Source organism: Schistocerca serialis, chromosome 10, assembly GCF_023864345.2.
Source record: "Schistocerca serialis cubense isolate TAMUIC-IGC-003099 chromosome 10, iqSchSeri2.2, whole genome shotgun sequence".
Classification (NCBI taxonomy): Eukaryota; Metazoa; Arthropoda; class Insecta; order Orthoptera; family Acrididae; genus Schistocerca; species Schistocerca serialis.
The window spans coordinates 188,814,707-188,837,453 of record NC_064647.1 but is presented as its reverse complement, the minus strand read 5'-3'; the positions used below and the strand labels follow the sequence as shown (position 1 = coordinate 188,837,453).

The window sequence follows — 22,747 nt, the reverse complement described above, 5'->3', positions numbered from 1 at the left end:
TAAACCGCTCAGCTAACCAGGTGGGCCACCCCCATAGTTACATCTACATCTGATGATGATTCTTCATACAAGATAACATGCTGTGTTCTCTCCACCAAAAAGTCCTCAATCAAGTCACAAATTTCACTTGATACCCATACAATCAAACTTTTGACAGTAAGCATAGGAATGGTACAGAGCCAAATGCTTTTTGGAAGTCACGAAATACTCCATCTACCTGCATGCTTTGATGCAATGCTTTCAATATGTCATGTGAGGAAAGTACAAGTAGAGTTTCACGTGATCGATGTTCTTGGAATCCACACTGGTTGGATTGTTTGTCATTACGGCACTGTCAAATGGCCTCAGTGTCAGACTGGATGTGCTTGCCATTGTGAGTCTACTCTCCTCTAGCAGTCAATGCAGTCGTGTGACTTAACTCTGTGTGATCTGTTCTTACAGGGTTATGCCAAAGACCGTGTGATCCCGCCTCCACTGTCACTTAAAGAGATGCAGCAAAGGATAATGATTACGGTCACTGACATCGACTGTGGCCTATCAGAATCAGTACAGCACGAGTTTGACTGCCATACTGTTTCCAGAATGAGATTTTCACTCTGCAGCGGAGTGTGCGCTGATATGAAACTAGGAGGCAGATTAAAATTGTGTGCAGGACCGAGACTCGAACTCGGAACCTTTGCCTTTCGCGGGCAAGTGCTCTACCATCATTTTTTTTTTTTTTTTTTTTTTACAAAAAAAATCTCATTTTGTTCTGTTTTGTTCGTTGACTTTGTTCGTGGCGGACGTCCTATGACACTTGCTCTGCTTGTTCGTTGATCCGTTTACTCAGTTTTTTATTACAGAGGATAGCTAAACCCTCTGACCGAACACGCTGAGCTACCGTGCCTGCGCATCTGAGCCACCCAAGCACGACTCACGCCCCGTCCTCACAGCTTTACTTCTGCCAGTATCTCGTCTCCTACCTTCCAAACTTTACAGAAGCTCGCAGGAGAGCTTCTTTAAAGTTTGGAAGGTAGGAGACGAGATACTGGCAGAAGTAACACTAGAACTGTTTGTACGATGTCTTCAGCTGATCCGTAGTATAAATTCATTATCTCTGCAATCGTTGTTAACGATAAATGACAGTCTTCCCCGCAATATGACATCAACAGTGTTGACATTGGTTTCAGCCTTCAAAGTTGAGGGCCTGACGGGGTGTGGAGCATCTACAAGGTCATTTCCACCCTCCCGAAATCGTTCATACCAATCGAAATCGCGATGGCTTGCTGCAACACTGCCAATGTTTATGATGGAGTTTTGTCAAGAAAAATGCAAAATCTAGTTGTTCTGCCAGAACTTGAAGATCCATGTTGGGCACTGTAAGCATGCCCGTACGCTTTCCTCTGCTTCCCTTCAACTGCGCACCGCAAGGCTACTGACGCGAATGGTGTTACGTCACTCAAGGTCAGACCTCTCCGGTACTGCCACCACCAATCTCAAGCACGGGCGCATTAAAATGAAAAAAAAATATTATTACGGTTATTTTTTGACGCCCCCTCGTAAATACTGCCCAGCAATTATTTAGCCTACCATAATTTATTGGTTCTCTTAACTGAATTTCTCTTTTGATACAGTTTTTAATATACGAGGTGTTTCACGAATGTTACACACTTCTAGAGGCTGTAGAGGGGACGTAGTAGATCAAGTTTTGCATAGGAACCCATGTCCGGAAACGTCATCCTACGACGCTACGGAGCGTCAAAAAGTTACCGGCGCCGGAGGCTATAAATGTATATACCTGCAGGGTGATTGCGTGATGTTACAAACTTTCAAGGATAATGGAGATGGTCAAATGTATCAATTTGAGGTAAGGGTTTCTGAAAGGGGAACGAACGAGTAGAAAGTTATAAGCGAAAACCCTTCTGATACCTTTGATGGCGAAATACATGTACTGGTACTGTTGTTGCAAAGATTGTAGGTTAGGCAAGTTTTAGATGTTATAGTATGGACCAAAGCAAAAAAGAAGTCTGGTAAACCTGGGCTCCAAGATGTCTCTCGAGTGTTATGGCTGCTACTTGGAAAAATCTAACTACTTTTGATTGACAGTATGAACACATTGCAATATAATGATAGCAATGACATCCAAAATGCGTAACTGTGAGTTAACATTGAATTGCTGTCTGTCATATGCTGAATAATACTAATAACTGATTTAACAACCTCCACCTCAATAAAGTCCATAAAACAGGCAATGTTAAAAACTTGATCTGTGATACACGACAGAACTGTGTTATAAGTAGATTGTGTACAAAACATTGTAGCCTTTCTAAATGTCTTCTAGCTTCCACAATGAGTTTTCATTCTGCAGTGGAGTGTGTACAGATTTGAAACTTCTCGGTACATCAGAACTGTGTGTCATGCTGGGACTCGAACCCAGAACCTTTCGTCTTTTGTGGACAAGTACTCTGACTAAGCTGTCAGGTCTTACTCATGACCTGTCCTCACAGCTTCACTTCTGCCAATACCTCATCTCCTGTATTCCAAATTTCACAGGCCAGGGCTCAAACCCAAAACCTATAGTCTTTTTAATAACAGAAGCAGGCGCATGGCATACTTTGTGCACATGTCAAGAATAGCTGTCTCTATGTTGCCAAGATAAATATGTGTAAGCAAAATCACAGTTTAATCTTATTTTAATTGTTCAATAAAGGAGAACAAATGTTCGCAGCTCCTCAGGTATGCATTTTAGAGCCCACCTTTATTCAGCATTTTTTCTAGTTTTGTTCAGTACCACCGCCTCTGAAAGCTGCCTACAATATTAGTAGCAAAAGTACCGGTACACCCATTCCACTGTCAGAGGTATCAAAACGGTTTTTGCGTATAACCTTCGACTCATTCATTTCCGGTACAGGGACCGTACCTCAAATTAAAAATTTATCCTTCTCAATCATGCTTGACAGTTTATAACATCATCAACCCCGTACGCAATATTCATTAACTGCAGCCGTAGCATTATCATCACATTTGCCGTAAATAAACACCATATCGGCGTATTCCACTGCCGTAAATTTGAAAAGCATCCCTACTTCATAAATAATGTACAAACTGCAACAGTTACTATGTGGTTTCACTCAAATACATTGTTGTTATTATGGAATGTTCTTACACTGAACAATACATAAAACTAACTCGTTTCAAGGTTACGAAACGACTGAAACAACAATGAAATAAACATTTCTACATTCTTAATGGAAAGTAAACAAATTTACTTGCTTAATAATCTTTGATACTCTGGATGTTCTGGAAAACTACTGCAGATACTCGTCTGGCACATGTTTTATTAGATTCATCAGACCAATAACAACAACATAAATGGAAATCGTGCTTTACTTTAACCTCGTACAGTTTTGCGATGGCTTCATATTAGCGAAGTCGCTAAATTCCAGGCAAAATCATTTACTAGCGATAGCTCCGTCACTAAACATTCTCGAACCTGTGTTTATATGAACTTTTTTCTTTAGTTTTACTTGGAGAATAACAATTAAAATATTTGCGTATCTTCGTGAATCCGATAAGCTTCGCACGAAATTGTGAGAAGCCGAACTTTTGAAGGCTGCATTTCATCGTTGCAACTGGATGGCGGCAGTCATAAATACAACAACTTAATTCAGAATTGTAGTGCAGCATAACGGTTAACTTATTAACTTGATGTGTTGAGAGTCACAAAGTTCGAATCTCGTTAAATGCAACTTTCTTTTTATTTCTAAATCTTATCGAAAGAATTTGGTTGTTATTTTTGTTCAATTACTTGGTTTAAATGTAACTGTTTTATTTCTAATTTTTTGCCGCGTCATTTTCATCATTGTACTGACTTTTTTATTTGCTCTTATTTTTCTGCCTATCATTCTTTTCTCATCTGGAATCTGCTTGTGTCACCTGTAATCTACAAATAAGTGCGAACAACGACTGTTCATCGGTTGGTAACGCGGCAGCTCATGTGGCCAGTGTTATGATAATTTCAGATAAACAGTGTTAGCGATGATGATGATGATGATGTTTGGTTTGTGGAGCGCTCAACTGCGTGGTCATTAGCGCCGGAACAGTCACAATTTTCACACATTCCAATTTTTTCACATTCCAATCTAAACACTGTCACGAATGATGATGATGATGATGAAATGACGAGGACAACACAAACACCCATCCCCCAACGGGCAGCAGTGATAGCGAGAAATTACAGTTTGCTTTTAGAGCTGAAACTGATATTTTTTTCTGTTAGCTTTAATCGCTGTCAACAAAGCGATAGTGGTTTTAGTTTTGCCGGTGAGTGTTCACCTCTGTTTTTCAGGTACATTGCATTCTACGAGGCTGTGGTCAGCTTACGACACGAGTTGAAATTCAGGGCTACAAACACGTCATCCGCTGCAGTTCAGTCACAGATCATTTATAATCAGGAGTCGACAGAGCATTTCGCATTTCTGACATAACTTGCAGCGGGCACTTCCAACACTCCCCCGCGTTACATATTAATAGCATTCGGGAAGTCACCTGCCGCATCCGCGTGCCACATACAACCAAGCAGTAGCAGCAGCCGACTTGGCAACACTGTGGTAGCGAGTTACAGACGTCAGTTATCAACTAATTTTAATTGGACTATAAATGCGCCCATGTGTCCAACAGAGGGCACTAGTACCACCTTACACGTAGGGGGGGGGGGGGGGGGGAAGTTACCAACATTTTCGCACATATCCAAATATCTTGGGAATGACTGAGCCACTGTTACACAGCACAACCACACAAACTATAAAATAACTTCAGCATAAAAATCGTTGAAACCAAACATACCAGACGCAAGACCATATAACAAGGAGCCCAGAATCAACAACCAAGCAGTCGAGCAACTACGGCATTACATCCTTGAAAGGTAATCAGAATCCGACAATATATTGTAATGTCTTAACTCCACTAGACTGTTACGGCTGTGTAGGGGTACAGCTTTAGACTGCATGATTTCAATCTTGCACGTCGACTAGCTGTGTGGCACTGCACAGATAGACATTTGGAAGGTTGCGGTCCGTCTCTTCCTGGTATGAAGTAAACGGGCCTTTAAAGTCACTTTCCCAACTGGTCAGTTTGAACTTTGACGTCCTGCTTGTTGCAGGTAACATGATTTTACTTTGAGAAGGTTAAGCCCTCTCCTTCTTGTGTCAGGACTTAAATGTTTAATGACATATGTACACATCTTAAGGTGTGATTTGACATCATGAAACCGGTCGTGTTGCTGTAAAACTTCATACACTTCTGAAAGGATTTTATTTCAGAAACATGGATTACTTCAGCTACGGCTGTCCTCAGCAAAAAACTATTTATGTCCGGAACTGCTTTATGTTAAGACAGGGGTAACACAAGAGTTTTATTTACTCTTGTAGATATGGAGGGGAAAGAAAAAAATTTCACAGAAATAAGCACTATGTTAAATTAGTGTTAGAATTAATGTGTAGAATATTTTGTTTTTAATTCGTATACTATATTTATACTTTTAAAACCACACACGTAAATGAAGTCTGGTCTTGTGTTGCAGATAGGTTTAAATCCTTTTCCTGTACTTTATAAGTTTGGGATACATAAGAAACTGGGCCATCAGCAGCTTCTACATAAATATTACAATTATTCATTCTCAATCAATTCGAGCCCATGTGCAACAAAAATAACTCCACAATATAACTACTTCTAGGTTCAAAATTACTCTTTGAAAAGACTGGCAGTATATATAAGAACTGTTTACACTAACTGGGCACAACTGCAATGTACTTAAAGAAACAATTATCGAAAATTCTAATGTCAAACCAACATAAAATGCATACAAATCCAAAGTAGGAATACCTTATAGAAGCAACATTCCATAGTGAGAATAGCTATGTGAACGCTGCACAATAGTCACAAATAAAATAGATAAGACGTGTATAAAATTATTTCATGTTGTGTCCTTGTTGACATGTGATAGAAACTTCTGAGGCAATCAATGCAATACATCGTGTTTTCAGGTGCCATAAGATGGCAGCAGTCTTTTACAACATACGATTATCCCTTTGAAACAAAATGTAACGAAATTTTATATTTTTTAGTCTCATACACGTCGCTTTTCAAATGTATACGTAAAAAAATCAGTGTTGTGGTCATTACTTTTTTTATAAACGTCATATGTATTTTATACTATTCTCTTTCCGTATGGTAATAGACGGTACTATGGAACGTCGTCTCTATAGTGTATGTTTACTTTGAATCTGTATGCATTTTATATTGGTTTGACATTAGAATTTTCCGCAGTTGGTCCTTCATTCACATCAGAGCTGCAAGCAATTGGTATGAGCAGTCGACGAAATTGATTGCCCTGTATAATTTTTTTATCTCCCCTATGCAAATGACCAGACGATGCTGATTTAATTTTGCTGAAACTAGTAATCATAGTATATTTTTATGTGATCTGGGCGAATAAACTAATACACTGAAGAGTCAAAGAAACTGCTACACCTGTTTGCATATCTCTGTTATGTGATCTGGGCGAATAAACTAATACACTGAAGAGTCAAAGAAACTGCTACACGTGTTTGCATATCTCTGTACTTGAATTAACATGTCTATGCCAGTTTCTTTGGCGCTTCAGTTATAATAGGAAGAGCAACCGTGTTCATACACAAAACTTATTAGGTGACTGCCAATAATAGGCAGTGCGGTGTTACTACATAAGAGTACAGTGGAGAACCGGTTGGAGAGGCGAGCACTTACCGGAGAACTTGGCGGCGGCGCTGGCGGCGGGCTGAGCACGGCGCTCCACCTCGGCGTAGAGCGGCTCCTGGCTGTCCAGAAGGGCGCCGTCCGAGCAGTGCCTGGAACGTGCTCTCCACATCAGTACACTGACACACGCTGCCTGGAGAAGGAGAAACTGGCGACCGGGTGCAGGGAGACACACTCCTCGGACCTTCAAAGTGCACTGCAAGAACCGAGGGAAGATACACTACTGGCCATTAAAATTGCTACACTACGAAGGTGACCTGTTACAGACGCGAAATTTAACCAACAGGAAGAAGATGCTGTGATATGCAAATGATTAGCTTTTTCAGAGCATTCACACAAGGCTGGCGCCGGTGGCGACACCTACAACGTGCTGACATGAGGAAAGTTTCCAACCGATTTCTGATACACAAACAGCAGTTGACCGGCGTTTCCTGGTGAAACGTTGTTGTGGTGCCTCGTGTAAGGAGGAGAAATGCGTACCGTCACGATTTCGACTTTCATAAAGGTCGGATTGTAGCCTATCGCGATTGCGGTTTATTGTATCGCGACGTTACTGCTCGCGTTGGTCGAGATCCAATGACTGTTAGCAGAATATGGAATCGGTAGGTTCAGGAGGGTAATACGGAACGCTGTGCTGGATTCCAACGCCCTCGTATCACTAGCAGTCGAGATGACAGGCATTTTATCCGCGTGGCTGTAACGGATCGTGCTGCCACGTCTCGATCCCTGAGTCAACAGATGGGGACGTCTGCACGAACAGTTCGACGATGTTTGCAGCAGCATGGACTATCAGCTCGGAGACCGTGTCTGCGGTTACCTTTGGCGCTGCATCACAGACAGGAGCGCCTGCGATGGTGAACTCAACGACGAACGTGCGTGCAAGAATGGCAGAACGTCATTTTTTCGGATGAATCCAGGTTCTGTGTTTGGCGATATCGCGGTGAACGCACATTGGAAGCGTGTATTCGTCATCGCCATACTGGCGTATCACCCGGCGTGATGGTATGGGGTGCCATTGGTTACACGTCTCGGTCACCTCTTGTTCGCATTGACGGCACTTTGAACAGTGGACGTTACATTTCAGATGTGTTCCGACCCGTGGCTCTACCCTTCAATCGATCCCTGCGAAACCGCACATTTCGGCAGGATAATGCACGACCGCATGTTGCAGGTCCTGTATGGGCCTTTCTGGATACAGAAAATGTTCGACTACTGCCCCGGCCAGCACATTCTCCAGATCTCTCACCAATTGAAAACGTCTGGCCAATGGTGACCGAGCAACTGGCTCGTCACAATACTCCAGTCACTACCCTTGATGGACTGTTGTGTTGAAGCTGCGTGGGCAGTTGTACCCGTACACGCCATCCAAGCTCTGTTTGACTGAGTGCCCAGGCGTATCAAGGCCGTTATTACGGCCAGAGGTGGTTGTTCTGCGTACTGATTTCTCAGGATCTACGCACCCAAATTTCGTGAAAATGTAATCACATGTCAGTTCTACGAGGGCAGTTCAATAAGTAATGCAACACATTTTTTTTCTCGGCCAATTTTGGTTGAAAAAACTGGAAATTTCTTGTGGAATATTTTCAAACATTCCCGCTTCGTCTCGTATAGTTTCATTGACTTCCGACAGGTGGCAGCGCTGTACGGAGCTGTTAAAATGGCGTTTGTAACGGATGTGCGTTGCAAACAACGGGCTGTGATCGAGTTTCTTTTGTCGGAAAACCAGGGCATCTCAGATATTCATAGGCGCTTGCAGAATGTCTACGGTGATCTGGCAGTGGACAAAAGCACGGTGAGTCGTTGGGCAAAGCGTGTGTCATCATCGCCGCAAGGTCAAGCAAGACTGACTGATCTCCCGCGTGCGGGCCGGCCGTGCACAGCTGTGACTCCTGCAATGGCGGAGCGTGCGAACACACTCGTTCGAGATGATCGACGGATCACCATCAAACAATTCAGTGCTCAACTTGACATCTCTGTTGGTAGTGCTGTCACAATTGTTCACCAGTTGGGATTTTCAAAGGTTTGTTACCGTTGGATCCCTCGTTGTCTAACCGAACACCATAAAGAGCAAAGGAGAACCATCTGTGCGGAATTGCTTGCTCGTCATGTGGCTGAGGGTGACAATTTCTTGTCAAAGATTGTTACAGGCGATGAAACATGGGTTCTTCACTTCGAACCTGAAACAAAACGGCAATCAATGGAGTGGCGCCACACCTACTCCCCTACCAAGAAAAAGTTTAAAGCCATACCCTCAGCCGGTAAAGTCATGGTTACAGTCTTCTGGGACGCTGAAGGGGTTATTCTGTTCGATGTCCTTCCCCATGGTCAAACGATCAACTCTGAAGTGTATTGTGCTACTCTTCAGAAATTGAAGAAACGACTTCAGCGTGTTCGTAGGCACAAAAATCTGAACGAACTTCTCCTTCTTCATGACAACGCAAGACCTCACACAAGTCTTCGCACCCGAGAGGAGCTCACAAAACTTCAGTGGACTGTTCTTCCTCATGCACCCTACAGCCCCGATCTCGCACCGTCGGATTTCCATATGTTTGGCCCAATGAAGGACGCAATCCGTGGGAGGCACTACGCGGATGATGATGAAGTTATTGATGCAGTACGACGTTGGCTCTGACATCGACCAGTGGAATGGTACCGTGCAGGCATACAGGCCCTCATTTCAAGGTGGCGTAAGGCCGTAGCATTGAATGGAGATTACGTTGAAAAATAGTGTTGTGTAGCTAAAAGATTGGGGAATAACCTGGTGTATTTCAATGCTGAATAAAACAACCCCTGTTTCAGAAAAAAAATGTGTTGCATTACTTATTGAACTGCCCTCGTAGTATAATAAGTTTGTCCAAATAATACCCGTTTATCACCTGCATTTCTTCTTGTGTAGCAATTTTAATGGCCAGTAGTGTAATTAGGCTGTCTGCAACTCGACACCTTTATCTAGTGACTAGCAATCTATCTCTCCATAATATTTTTATTCCATCCTGAACTTGCCCCTGTTTAAACTATTAATTACACAGCTTAATTTTTTCCAGTGATAGTTAAAATTTTACGGCTTCCCCTGACAAAAGTTAGTACACATATTTTGTGTTTCTAAATTTCATAACGTGTACAGCACGGCATGACATGGTTATTTAGTTTAAAAGCAATGAGTTTACGAGATATCTTAGCTAAAATGTGACTGGTTCACAGAATGTTTGACAGAACGAAACTAAAATGTTATTGCGAGTATTGGCAGCTCATTAAGCGCAAAAGAAATGTCCTGGATGTCGTTGGAATTGCAATTCGAGGGTAGTTAGAGAAGTCTGGAAAGATGACGTTGCTAATGCAAGTTGCTGTTACCATCGTGTGTCACCATCTACTACATTATGATTTACGAAAAGTGGCACTCACTCATTGGTAAGTCTGGATTGGCAGCCATTACTGTAAGTCATCCTATGAGGTTTCCACCGACATGGAAAAAATATAGTACCTTCAGTGGGTTCCTTTTTGGTTTAGATAAGAAAACGTGTGACACGATAAAAGTGAAGTTGGATGTTTGACCCTTCTCCATGAATGACAAAAGTGACATGTTCTTTCAAGGAATTTAAATGTGATAGGACGTCTGTCTTTTAAGAGGATGGCGCAAGGTGACTGGCAGATGTGATTACTAAAGAAATCATTGAAAAAGTCCACACACAATTCTATAGATTTTTAACCGAAACTGCACAAAGTAACGGAGGCCACAGGTATGTCAACGAGAATGGAAATTAATGTTTTACATAGTAGGTTGGCGATGAAAAAATTGTGGCTCCAGCGAATGTTGTAATTGCTGGTGTGGTTGTAGACGTTGCTTTTACTTGGCAGCCGTGTTTGGAGCAATTTAAGCATTATTTGGAGGATTTCTTCAATCGATTTAAGTGTAAATGAGATCTACATTCGTCATTACACCCAGGAAAACGAGTAACACTCAAACACAGGACGGCTTCTGTTGAATCTGCTCCAAAGAAGGTGAAGACAGTTGCATGTCTGGGAAAGTTACAGAGCCAGTTTTTAAAGATATTTCTTAGAACGAAGAAAAAAGTCACAGGACAATGTTACGATGATACATCGGAGTGCTTTGCTAACAATTTCAGGCTATGAGTCATTTGACGAAGGAGGTAGTACTGCTTCATCGCTACAGTGTCCCATTACATTCATCTGAAGTTTTGTCGCAAGACTCCAGAAATTATATGAATACCTTCTGTATTCCTCCATAATCTAGTTCCCACAATGAAGAAATGGTTCGCAGATAAAAAGTTTCACTCAGATGGAGAGGCATATTTTAGAAAGATTGAAAATACCAGATTTTTAAAGGATTTTTTAAAACAAGTACCATGCTGTTGGCAGAAGCATAAAAATGAGGGTGCGGTACAGTATTAATTTATTTAGTCAACGGGTTTTTGTCTTACTAGGCTACAATCAGACAATAACTGACTATTGTCACCAAAGAGGGTGTATTACTGCTGAACAACTTCGGAAATATATTACAAACAGACGGTGACATGCAAAAGACAAGAGTAAATGACAATTTTAACAGTGCAATAACAACACAATTAAAAATAATAATATTTATTATATTAAACTTACAGTTACAAATGATATGTCAAATGAAAGAGCAACTCAAACAGTTTTAACAAGAACCTTATAAATCTTCAGTGTGAGCACCATTTATCACACGGCACACACCAAGTCTATAGCCGCGTTCTTCCCAAACGTTGATAAGTGTGTCTTCAGAGTTTGTAGCAACAGCTGCTTCAATCCGGTTTCTTAATTCAGGGAGGTCTGCTGGTAGCGGAGGCACGTTCACACGATCCTAGATGAAGCCCCAAAGGAAAAAATCGCATGGCGTTATTTCGGGTGAACGTGGAGGCCATGCAAAGCAAGCCCTGTCATTGGGTCCCTTGCGGCCTATCCAGCGCTTGGGTACAGTGACTTGTGTGCCGTGTGACAAATGGTGCTCACATTGAACATTTATAAGGTTCTTGGTAAAACTGTATGAGTTGCTCTTTCATTTGAAATATCATTTATAACTGTAAGTTTAATGTAATATTATAAAGCATTAAAACCCCGATATTAATTTACAGGGTGTCTCAAAAATGACCGGTATATTTGAAACGGCAATAAAAACTAAACGAGCAGCGATAGAAATACACCGTTTGTTGCAATATGCTTGGGACAACAGTACATTTTCAGGCGGACAAACTTTCGAAGTTACAGTAGTTACAATTTTCAACAACAGATGGCGCTGCAAGTGATGTGAAAGATATAGAAGACAACGCAGTCTGTGGGTGCGCCATTCTGTACGTCGTCTTTCTGCTGTAAGCGTGTGCTGTCCACAATGTGCAAGTGTGCTGTAGATAACATGGTTTATTCCTTAGAACAGAGGATTTTTCTGGTGTTGGAATTCCACCGCCTAGAACACAGTGTTGTTGCAACAAGACGAAGTTTTCAACGGAGGTTTAATGTACCCAAAGGACCGAAAAGCGATACAATAAAGGATCTGTTTGAAAAATTTCAACGGACTGGGAATGTGACGGATGAACGTGCTGGAAAGGTAGGGCGACCGCGTACGGCAACCACAGAGGGCAACGCGCAGCTAGTGCAGCAGGTGATCCAACAGCGGCCTCGGGTTTCCGTTCGCCGTGTTGCAGCTGCGGTCCAAATGACGCCAACGTCCACGTATCGTCTCATGCGCCAGAGTGTACACCTCTATCCATACAAAATTCAAACGCGGCAACCCCTCAGCGCCGCTACCATTGCTGCACGAGAGACATTCGCTAACGATATAGTGCACAGGATTGATGACGGCGATATGCATGTGGGCAGCATTTGGTTTACTGACGAAGCTTATTTTTACCTGGACGGCTTTGTCAATAAACAGAACTGGCGCATATGGGGAACCGAAAAGCCCCATGTTGCAGTCCCATCGTCCCTGCATCCTCAAAAAATACTGGTTGGGCCGCCATTTCTTCCAAAGGAATCATTGGCCCATTTTTCAGATCCGAAACGATTACTGCATCACGCTATCTGGACATTCTTCGTGAATTTGTGGCGGTACAAACTGCCTTAGACGACACTGCGAACACCTCGTGGTTTATGCAAGATGGTGCCCGGCCACATCGCACGGCCGACGTCTTTAATTTCCTGAATGAATATTTCGATGATCGTGTGATTGCTTTGGGCTATTCGAAACATACAGGAGGCGGCGTGGATTGGCCTCCCTATTCGCCAGACATGAACCCCTGTGACTTCTTTCTGTGGGGACACTTGAAAGACCAGGTGTACCGCCAGAATCCAGAAACAATTGAACAGCTGAAGCAGTACATCTCATCTGCATGTGAAGCCATTCCGCCAGACACGTTGTCAAAGGTTTCGGGTAATTTCATTCAGAGACTACGCCATATTATTGCTACGCATGGTGGATATGTGGAAAATATCGTACTATAGAGTTTACCAGACCGCAGCGCCATCTGTTGTTGAAAATTGTAACTACTGTAATTTCGAAAGTTTGTCTGCCTGAAAATGTACTGTTGTCCCAAGCATATTGCAACAAACGGTGTATTTCTATCGCTGCTCGTTTAGTTTTTATTGCCGTTTCAAACATACCGGTCATTTTTGAAACACCCTGTATAAACACCCTGTACTAAAGTTAAGACGTAAATAAATGTGAACATTATACGCAAAACATTTAAAAAACAGTGAGTGTGTGGAAGGATGAGGTAGAAGAGGAGGGGGACTATCTGATTAAAATAAAATCGTGCCACCCTGAGTCGCATATGAGATATTTTTCAAAGCTGTTCCCCAGTACTGTATCCTCTTTTATGGTGGCAGTCAGTTACGGTCTGATGAAGGTCTCGTATGCCAAAAACAAGTTAATTACATAAATTAGTAATGTATAACATCCACATGAGCTTTTAATTTATATACATTAAGTTGTTCTAACAAGCACTGAAATATAAGTTACTTACGAAGTTTATATCCCAATTCTCAGAGAATAAAAAACTGGGCCTTCATTTCTAACACGTATACTTACTGAACTTTCAAGAATCATGAAAGAAGGTTGTATACCTGGAAGAATCCTGGAGATACTTAAAAGGTATCAGATAGATTACATAATGGTAAGACAGAGATTTAGGAACCAGGTTTTAAATTGTAAGACATTTCCAGGGGCAGATGTGGATTCTGACCACAATCTATTGGTTATGAACTGCAGATTGAAACTGAAGAAACTGCAAAAAGGCGGGAATTTAAGGAGATGGGACCTGGATAAACTGACTAAACCAGAGGTTGTACAGAGTTTCAGGGAGAGCATAAGGGAACAATTGACAGGAATGGAGGAAAGAAATACAGTAGAAGAAGAATGGGTAGCTCTGAGGGATGAAGTAGTGAAGGCAGCAGAGGATCAAGTAGGTAAAAAGACGAGGGCTAATAGAAATCCTTGGGTAACAGAAGAAATATTGAATTTAATTGATGAAAGGAGAAAATATAAAAATGCAGTAAATGAAGCAGGCAAAAAGGAATACAAACGTCTCAAAAATGAGATCGACAGGAAGTGCAAAATGGCTAAGCAGGGATGGCTAGAGGACAAATGTAAGGATGTAGAGGCTTGTCTCCCTAGGGGTAAGATAGATACTTACATGAAAATTAAAGAGACCTTTGGAGATAAGAGAACAACTTGTATGAATATCAAGAGCTCAGATGGAAACCCAGTTCTAAGCAAAGAAGGGAAAGCAGAAAGGTGGAAGGAGTATATATAGGGTCTATACAAGGGTGATGTACTTGAGGACAATATTATGGAAATGGAAGAGGATGTAGATGAAGATGAAATGGGAGATAAGATACTGCGTGAAGAGTTTGACAGAGCACTGAAAGACCTGAGTCGAAACAAGGCCCCGGGAGTAGACAACATTCCATTAGAACTATTGATGGCCTTGGGAGAGCCAGTCATGACAAAACTCTACCATCTGGTGAGCAAGATGTATGAGACAGGCGAAATACTCACAGACTTCAAGAAGAATATAATAATTCCAATCCCAAAGAAAGCAGGCGTTGACAGATGTGAAAATTACCGAACTATCAGTTTAATAAGTCACAGCTGCAAAATACTAACGCGAATTCTTTACAGACGAATGGAAAAACTGGTAGAAGCGGACCTCGGGGAAGATCAGTTTGGATTCCGTAGAAATGTTGAAACACGTGAGGCAATACTAACCTTACGACTTATCTTAGAAGAAAGATTAAGAAAAGGCAAACCTACGTTTCTAGCATTTGTAGACTTAGAGAAAGCTTTTGACAGCGCTAACTGGAATACTCTCTTTCAAATTCTGAAGGTGGCAGGGGTAAAATACAGGGAACGAAAGGCTATTTACAATTTGTACAGAAACCAGATGGCAGTTATAAGAGTCGAGGGGCATGAAAGGGAAGCAGTGGTTGGGAAAGGAGTGAGACAGGGTTGTAGCCTTTCCCCGATGTTATTCAATCTGTATATTGAGCAAGGAATAAAGGAAACAAAAGAAAAATTCGGAGTAGGTATTAAAATTCATGGAGAAGAAGTAAAAACTTTGAGGTTCGCCGATGACATTGTAATTCTGTCAGAGACTGCAAAGGACTTGGAAGAGCAGTTGAATGGAATGGACAGTGTCTTGAAAGGAGGATATAAGATGAACATCAACAAAAGCAAAACGAGGATAATGGAATGTAGTCAAATTAAATCGGGTGATGCTGAGGGGATTAGATTAGGAAATGAGACACTTAAAGTAGTAAAGGAGTTTTGCTATTTAGCGAGTAAAATAACTGATGATGGTCGAAGTAGAGAGGATATAAAATGTAGACTGGCAATGGCAAGGAAATCGTTTCTGAAGAAGAGAAACTTGTTAACATCGAGTATAGATTTAAGTGTCAGGAAGTAGTTTCTGAAAGTATTTGTATGGAGTGTAGCCATGTAAGAAACATGGACGATAACCAGTTTGGACAAGAAGAGAATAGAAGCTTTCGAAATGTGGTGCTACAGAAGAATGCTGAAGATAAGGTGGGTAGATCACGTAACTAATGAGGAGGTATTGAATAGGATTGGGGAGAAGAGAAGTTTGTGGCACAACTTGACTAGAAGAAGGGATCGGTTGGTAGGACATGTTTTGAGGCATCAAGGGATCACAAATTTAGCATTGGAGGGCATCGTGGAGGGTAAAAATCGTAGAGGGAGACCAAGAGATCAATACATTAGGCAGATTCAGAAGGATGTAGGTTGCAGTAGGTACTGGGAGATGAAGAAGCTTGCACAGGATAGAGTAGCATGGAGAGCTGCATCAAACCAGTCTCAGGACTGAAGACCACAACAACAACAATACTTATTGAAGCACGCTCATATGGCCACTGTCTCCCTCGGTGCACAATATTTGACTAAAAACTCTGCATTCAGGTTCGGAGAACAACATGTTGTCTGTCAACCATTGAATCTACTGCTTCTGGTGTCAGTGTGTGGAGCTGTTTTTTTAAATGCATTCATTTGCAGCAGAAAGAATGCCTCAGAGAATGGCAAAACATATGGATGACAAGTGTCTTCATTGCTTGGAGCAACTGTACAACAGTGTTGGCACATTAGCGCACACGCCGGAGTTTTGCATTAGGAATATCGAAGTAGAGAATTCTATTCCACGCGTAGGCATATTGGATTTTTAATCGCTAATTTTAGTCTTAGATTTTATACAGAAATCAATCAGGTCTCGTACAGAACATGCACAATCACGTAAAGAATAAAAAACATTGATTTTCGTACTCGTTGTCGATGACATATAAAGTTCTTGGATTTTGCCGCAGGTCAATTCTTGCGAGGTTTAAAAAAAAAAGCACGGACACCGAAAGCTGCCTGCTGCAGTGAGAGTCAACTCGCAGTCGACCAGTTTGATTCAAACGACCAACTTCATGTCACACAATGACCTCATATCACGTTAAAGGAAGGTTCCTCGTCATCAAATACATAATTGATGCCGAGGAACCTTCATTTAACCTGATGTGATGCCAATCAGCGACGTAAAGGTGCTCACTTGGACGAAATGGTTTTCTATCTGCGTGTGACGGATAATCTCAGGAACTACTGTAAGAGTTTTAATGTGGTTTTCATTAATAGACAGACTGATTCACAGAAAAGTCTGTGAATGTATAAATGCAGGGTGAGTCAAAAAGGACTTTGCAATTATATAGAAATTTATTCAGGGAACTTATAGAATCGATAGGTGTATCGTTCTGTAGCGAACAACAAGTTGCAGAACCAGCACTCCTGAAAGAAAGGATATTGCGGAGACATGGCTTAGCCACAGCCTTGAGGATGTTCCCAGAATGAGATTTTCACTCTGCAGCGGAGTGTGCGCTGATATGAAACTTCGCAGGAGAGCTCCTGAAAAGTTTGGAAGGTAGGAGACGAGGTACTGGCGGAAGTAAAGCTGTGAGGACGGGGCGTGGAGTTGTGCTTGGGTAGCTCAGTTGGTAGAGCACTTGCCTGCGAAAGGTAAAGGTCCCGAGTTCGAGTCTCGGTCCGGCACACAGTTTCATTCTGCCAGGAAGTTTCATATCAGCGCACACTCCGCTGCGGAGTGAAAATTTTATTCTGCAAACTTGAGGTTGTTTCCGACGTGTCGCTCATACCGACACAGTGAAAACAGCGATGAGAGGTTACGAAAGTTTATTGACCAATGATAGAAACGCCTGCTTTGACAGTAATAACAAAATCGCAATTACGGTGTCTCACAGTATTAAGACTTGACAGTATGGCGGTTCCAGAGTAACACAAGTAGGATCTTCATACACAAATACACCTGTATGGAAAATATTCTAAGTCTGATGAAGCTGCCCTGAATAACACCAGCATAGGAACAGAGCAGTCAGTCTATCCTGGGTACAGGCTAATTTCACCAAGGAAATCAACGACTAATGCTGAATATAGAGGCGTCAGTCGCTACGATGGGCTTCGAGAGCGTCCTAAGCCGATTGGGGGGGGGGGGGGGGGAGGGGGGGATGAGTAACAGCCGCCTGCAGACACTAGGAGGGACTCTCGATGCTGGTGGAAGAACTGACATGTGCCTTTTTTATTATTGTAATGTCATTCTCCTGCCCCTTTTGCAGGGGAGGGCTGGCAGCGCGACAATCCACCGCTCTTCAGCCAAACGTTTGTACAACATACATGAAAGGGGGACGCTCACAAAAAAAGGCGAGGGTGATAAAACGGGGACAAAAAAAAACACAGCAAATGGAGATGATGGAGGTTAAAATATACACCAATACCGGGTCATGCACAGGGGGAACAGTCAAAAAGTCGACATAAAGTTAAAAGAACACAGCTGGCAATTCGTTGCGCACTTAAAATCGCAAGAGTCGAACAAAGGTAAAAGTCGGCCTCTGCTGCTCTGGCGTCGACCTTTATAGCGGCTGGCAGCGGAATGCTCGCGGCCCTATTTTCTGTTTACGTGTGCGGCGGACGCGAATAGGTCCCTTGGAAGTGTCGGCCTCTGCTGGTGCTGGTACTGCCGCCGGGGATCCGTCCGTTACAGCGCGAGTTAGCGACGCTGAGGCGTGCAGGGGCCGTGTAGGCAGCACGCGTGCCAGAGGTGCTCGAATGGTTGCCGATCGCTCCTGCGAAGCTCTCTGGTATAGCAGTTCCCTACAAAATGACAAATCTACCGACTATTTAAGTTACCTGAATAAACTTCTGTATCATTCCAAAGCAGTTGTTAAGTCCTTTTTGACTCCTCCTGTATTTCGTGCAAATTGGCTAAACGACTCTACTGGCCATTAAAATTGCTACACCAAGAAGAAATGCAGATTTTAAACGGGTATTCATTGGACAAATATATTTTACTGGAACTGACATGTCATTACATTTTCACGCAATTTGGATGCATAGATCCTGAGAAATTAGTGCCCAGAACAACCACATCTGGCCGTAATAACGGCCTTGATACGCCTGGGCATAGAGTCAAACAGAGCTTGGATGGCGTGTACAGGTACAGCTGCCCATGCAGCTTCAACACGATACCACAGTTCATCAAGAGTAGTGACTGGCGTATTGTGACGAGCCAGTTGCTCGGCCACCATTGGCCAGAGGTTTTCAATTGGTGAGAGATCTGGAGAATGTGCTGGCCGGGGCTGCAGTCGAACATTTTCTGTATCCAGAAAGGCCTGTACAGCACCTGCAACATGCGGTCGTGCATTATCCTGCTGAAATGTATGGTTCCGCAGGGATCGAATGAAGGGTAGAGCCACGGGTCGTAACACATCTGAAATATAACGTCCACTGTTCAAAGTGCCGTCAATGCCAACAAGAGGTGATCGAGACGTGTAACCAATGGAACCCCATACCATTACGCCGGGTGATACGCCAGTATGGCGATGACGAATACACGCTTCCAATGTGCGTTCACCGCGATGTCGCCAAACACGGATGCGACCATCATGATGGTGTAAACAGAACCTGGATTCATCCGAAGAAATTACGTTTTGCCATTCGTGCACACAGGTTCGTCGTTGAGTACACCATCGCAGGCGCTCCTGTCTGTGATGCAGCGTCAAGGGTAACCGTAGTCGTGGTCTCCGGGCTGATAGTCCATGCTGCTGCAAACGTCGTCGAACCGTTCGTTCAGATGGTTGTTGTCTTGCAAAAGTTCCCATCTGTTGACTCTGGGATCGAGACGTGGCTGCACGATCCGTTACAATCATGCGGATAAGATGCCTGTCATCTCGACTGCTAGTGATACGAGGCCGTTGGGATCCAGCACGACGTTCCGTATTACCCTACTGAACCCACCGATTCTATATTCTGCTAACAGTCATTGGATCTTGACCAAAGCGAGCAGCAATGTCGCCATACGATAAACCGCAATCGCGATAGTCTACAATCCGACCTGTATCACAACTGCCGTTTGTGTATGAGAAATCGGTTGGAAACTTTCCTCATGTCAGCACGTTGTAGGTGCCGCCACCGGTGCCAACCTTGTGTGAATGCTCTGAAAAGCTAATCATTTGGATATCACAGCATCTTCTTCCTGTCAGTTAAATTTCGCGTCTGTAGCACGTCATCTTCGTGGTGTAGCAATGTTAATGGCTAGTAGTGTACTTACTGCTACCCGCCTGAAGCCTGAACTGGCCGCTAGTAAATACTGACACAAAAATGCGAGTAAAACGGTAGTTACTATTCCATTTTTAAGGACATATTTTCTTTTGAGCACTCACTATTTTCTCTTACCATCATCATCATCAGTTTTCTGCTATATTAGCAGGTCCGTTGCCTCTCCATTTTCTGCGATCCATTGCTTCTTCTTAAGGCTGCTGTATGCTGTACCGTACATCACGTCATCCAGTATCTGAAATCTCTTCCTTCCTCGCTTCCTTTTCCCTTCTACATAACCTTCTAAAACTGTTTTTATCAGTCCGTCATTCTTTGTTAATAAATGCCCAATCCAATTTTTTTTTCTTCTTTTTATTACATCTAGTAACTCTCTTTTCTCTCCCATTCTTCTCAGTACCTCTTCATTTTTTACTCTGTCCATCCAACTTATTCTTTCCATCCTCTGCCACGCCCACATCTCAGAAGCCTTCAGACTTTCTCTGTCTTTCTTCCTCTAACTCCATGTTTCAGTGCCATATAGAGGAACACTCCATACAAGACATTTTATGAGTCTCTTCCTGAGGTCTCTGTCCAGACCGCTGCAGAAAATTCTCCTTTTTTTATAAAATGTCTCTTTTGCCATTGCTATACTTGTTTTAATTTCTGTTGTGCACTTCCAGTCGGTGTCTAGCCTGCTTCCAAGATACTTAAAATTTTGTACCTGTTCTAGTATTTCTCCATTCAGCGTAACTTTTATTTCTTTATTTTCTCCTAGTGCCAATACTTTTGTTTTCTTTGTGTTAATTTTCATTCCATAATTTTTTTCCGTTAGCTTCAATGGTGTCCACAAAATCCTGTGATTCCTTTTCTCCTGTGGCTAGAAGGACCATGCCATCAGCAAAACTCAAACACCCTACTCTTCTTCCTACAATTTCTACTCCTTTGTCATTTAATGAGCATTGGTTCATCATATTTTCCAAGCAGATGTTGAAAAGGGTAAGTAATAGACAGCATCCTTGTCTTACACCTTTTCCTAGTCCGATCCAGTTTGTACTTTCTCCTCTCACATTAATTGAGGCTTTTTGCTTATGATATAATGAGTTTACAAGTCTTCTGGTTTTCCAGTCCACTCTCTTCTCCCTCATTATAGTCGCCAGCTTGTCCCAAACCACATTATCAAATGCCTTTTCTAGATCGGTGAAGCACATATATAGGTCTCATCCTTTTTCAATAAACCTTTCTCCCAAGATTCGTAGCAGCCCTATTGCATCTCTGGTGTCCGTATTCCGTCTAAAGCCAACCTGCTCCTCACCAAGATTCTCTTCCATTACTTTTTCAAGTCTGTCATTAATTGTTCTTAACATCACTTTGGCTGCATGTGAAATGAGGCTGATTGTCCTGTGCTCACTGCATTTTTCTTACCACACATCGTATTTCTCCATGCTTTGCAGTATTTAACAGAGGAATAATAGGACCTATTGCACTCTCATTTCCGTTTCAGTACTAAGTAATTACAGAAACTTTACGTAAATACAATTTTGTATTGCTAGCATAAATGAAATCATGATCTGAGGTCCTGTATTGTTTTCATCGTAAAAATAAATTTTATGTAAACATTACACTATGTATTCTTCCGCGTTTCCAGGAAGCTCATTGCACTTCGTTTAATGTGGAGAGGAAACCAAGCTACCTCGAGTACAGTCAAGTACTATAATAAGGATACGTTTTACACTGTGCACTATGCGCACACGGACAAAGCGATTATACGGGACAACAGCTCTGCCGGCGCGTTTAACCTGCACACCACTGGACATCGCGCTAGTCCATATAACCTGCAGCGATAGAAGAAGTTGTAGGTAAGAAGTAGAAAGAGAAGAGCAGAGCTTCGAATGGCATTTAATTTTTAAAATAGAATGAAATAATATTCGGCGAAACTCGAGCAATACCGCACGCTTTTTAGGAGACCATACGCAAACCATAACATGCTCTCTTTCTTAGCTAGTATGGTCTAGTATTGTACTTGGAAACAAGAGTGATGAAAATTCCTAACTTATTCCTCAGCTCAGTTCGGCCCATAAACACAGGTCACTAGGCCCTGCTGGAACTGTAAGGTTCCTCTGGAGGAGACAAGAACACAGGATAATTTTTCTGAACGAGCTATGTGTGACGCAAAATTGCACAGCAGGGATTTCACCGTATAGTTAAATATTGAAGCCACTGAAGGTATCAAGTTACCGTTAGCCATCTGATAACCTCTCAGTTCCTTCCGTATCCGAATCGGATGGAAACATTTCAGTACTGGAACTGTCACGTGCTACATAGTTACAAGTGTATCAACAACGGAATCCGCGAAGCCAACCATCCCCGACGTTTTTCCTCTTCTTTTCTGACGTGTCGTTCCGTATCCCGCCAGGGTTCTACAGTGACGGGAGACAAAAGCTTTGTATTCTATTTCCAGTATGTCTAGTAGCTTAAATGTCTTTTCGCGGTAAACCCCTTAGGTTGGCTCCAGATCAATACCGTTTGGTTCATTTTGCAGTACGGTGGCCACTAAAAATGCAGCATATATGGTTTGCCTCGATGCCATAAAAATTATTGTTTTTCACATTTCTACGACGCTTATCACTTTGGCTGTCCGCCCCGGTAGCTGAGTGGTCAGCGCAACAGAGTGTCTATCCTAAGAGCCCGGGTACGATTCCCGGCTGGGTCGGAGATTTTCTCCGCTCAGGGACTGGGTGCTGTGCTGTCCTAATCATCATCATTTCATCCCCATCGACGCGCAAGCCGCCGAAGAGGCGTCAAATCGAAAGACTTGCACCCGGCGAACGGTCTACCCGACGGGAGGCC

General features: G+C 42.6%; 1 protein-coding gene across 1 annotated transcript in view; it reads right to left on the bottom strand.

Moving 5' to 3' along the window:
- The window catches only part of LOC126424665 (uncharacterized protein CG43867), a 448,798-nt gene that overhangs the window by 137,983 nt on the left and 288,068 nt on the right, over window positions 1–22,747 (bottom strand). Inside the window, exon 7 of the mRNA XM_050087395.1 lies at window positions 6,766–6,866. Within this exon, the coding sequence (XP_049943352.1) occupies window positions 6,766–6,866 (101 nt within the window). The remainder of the gene's footprint in view (window positions 1–6,765; window positions 6,867–22,747) is intronic.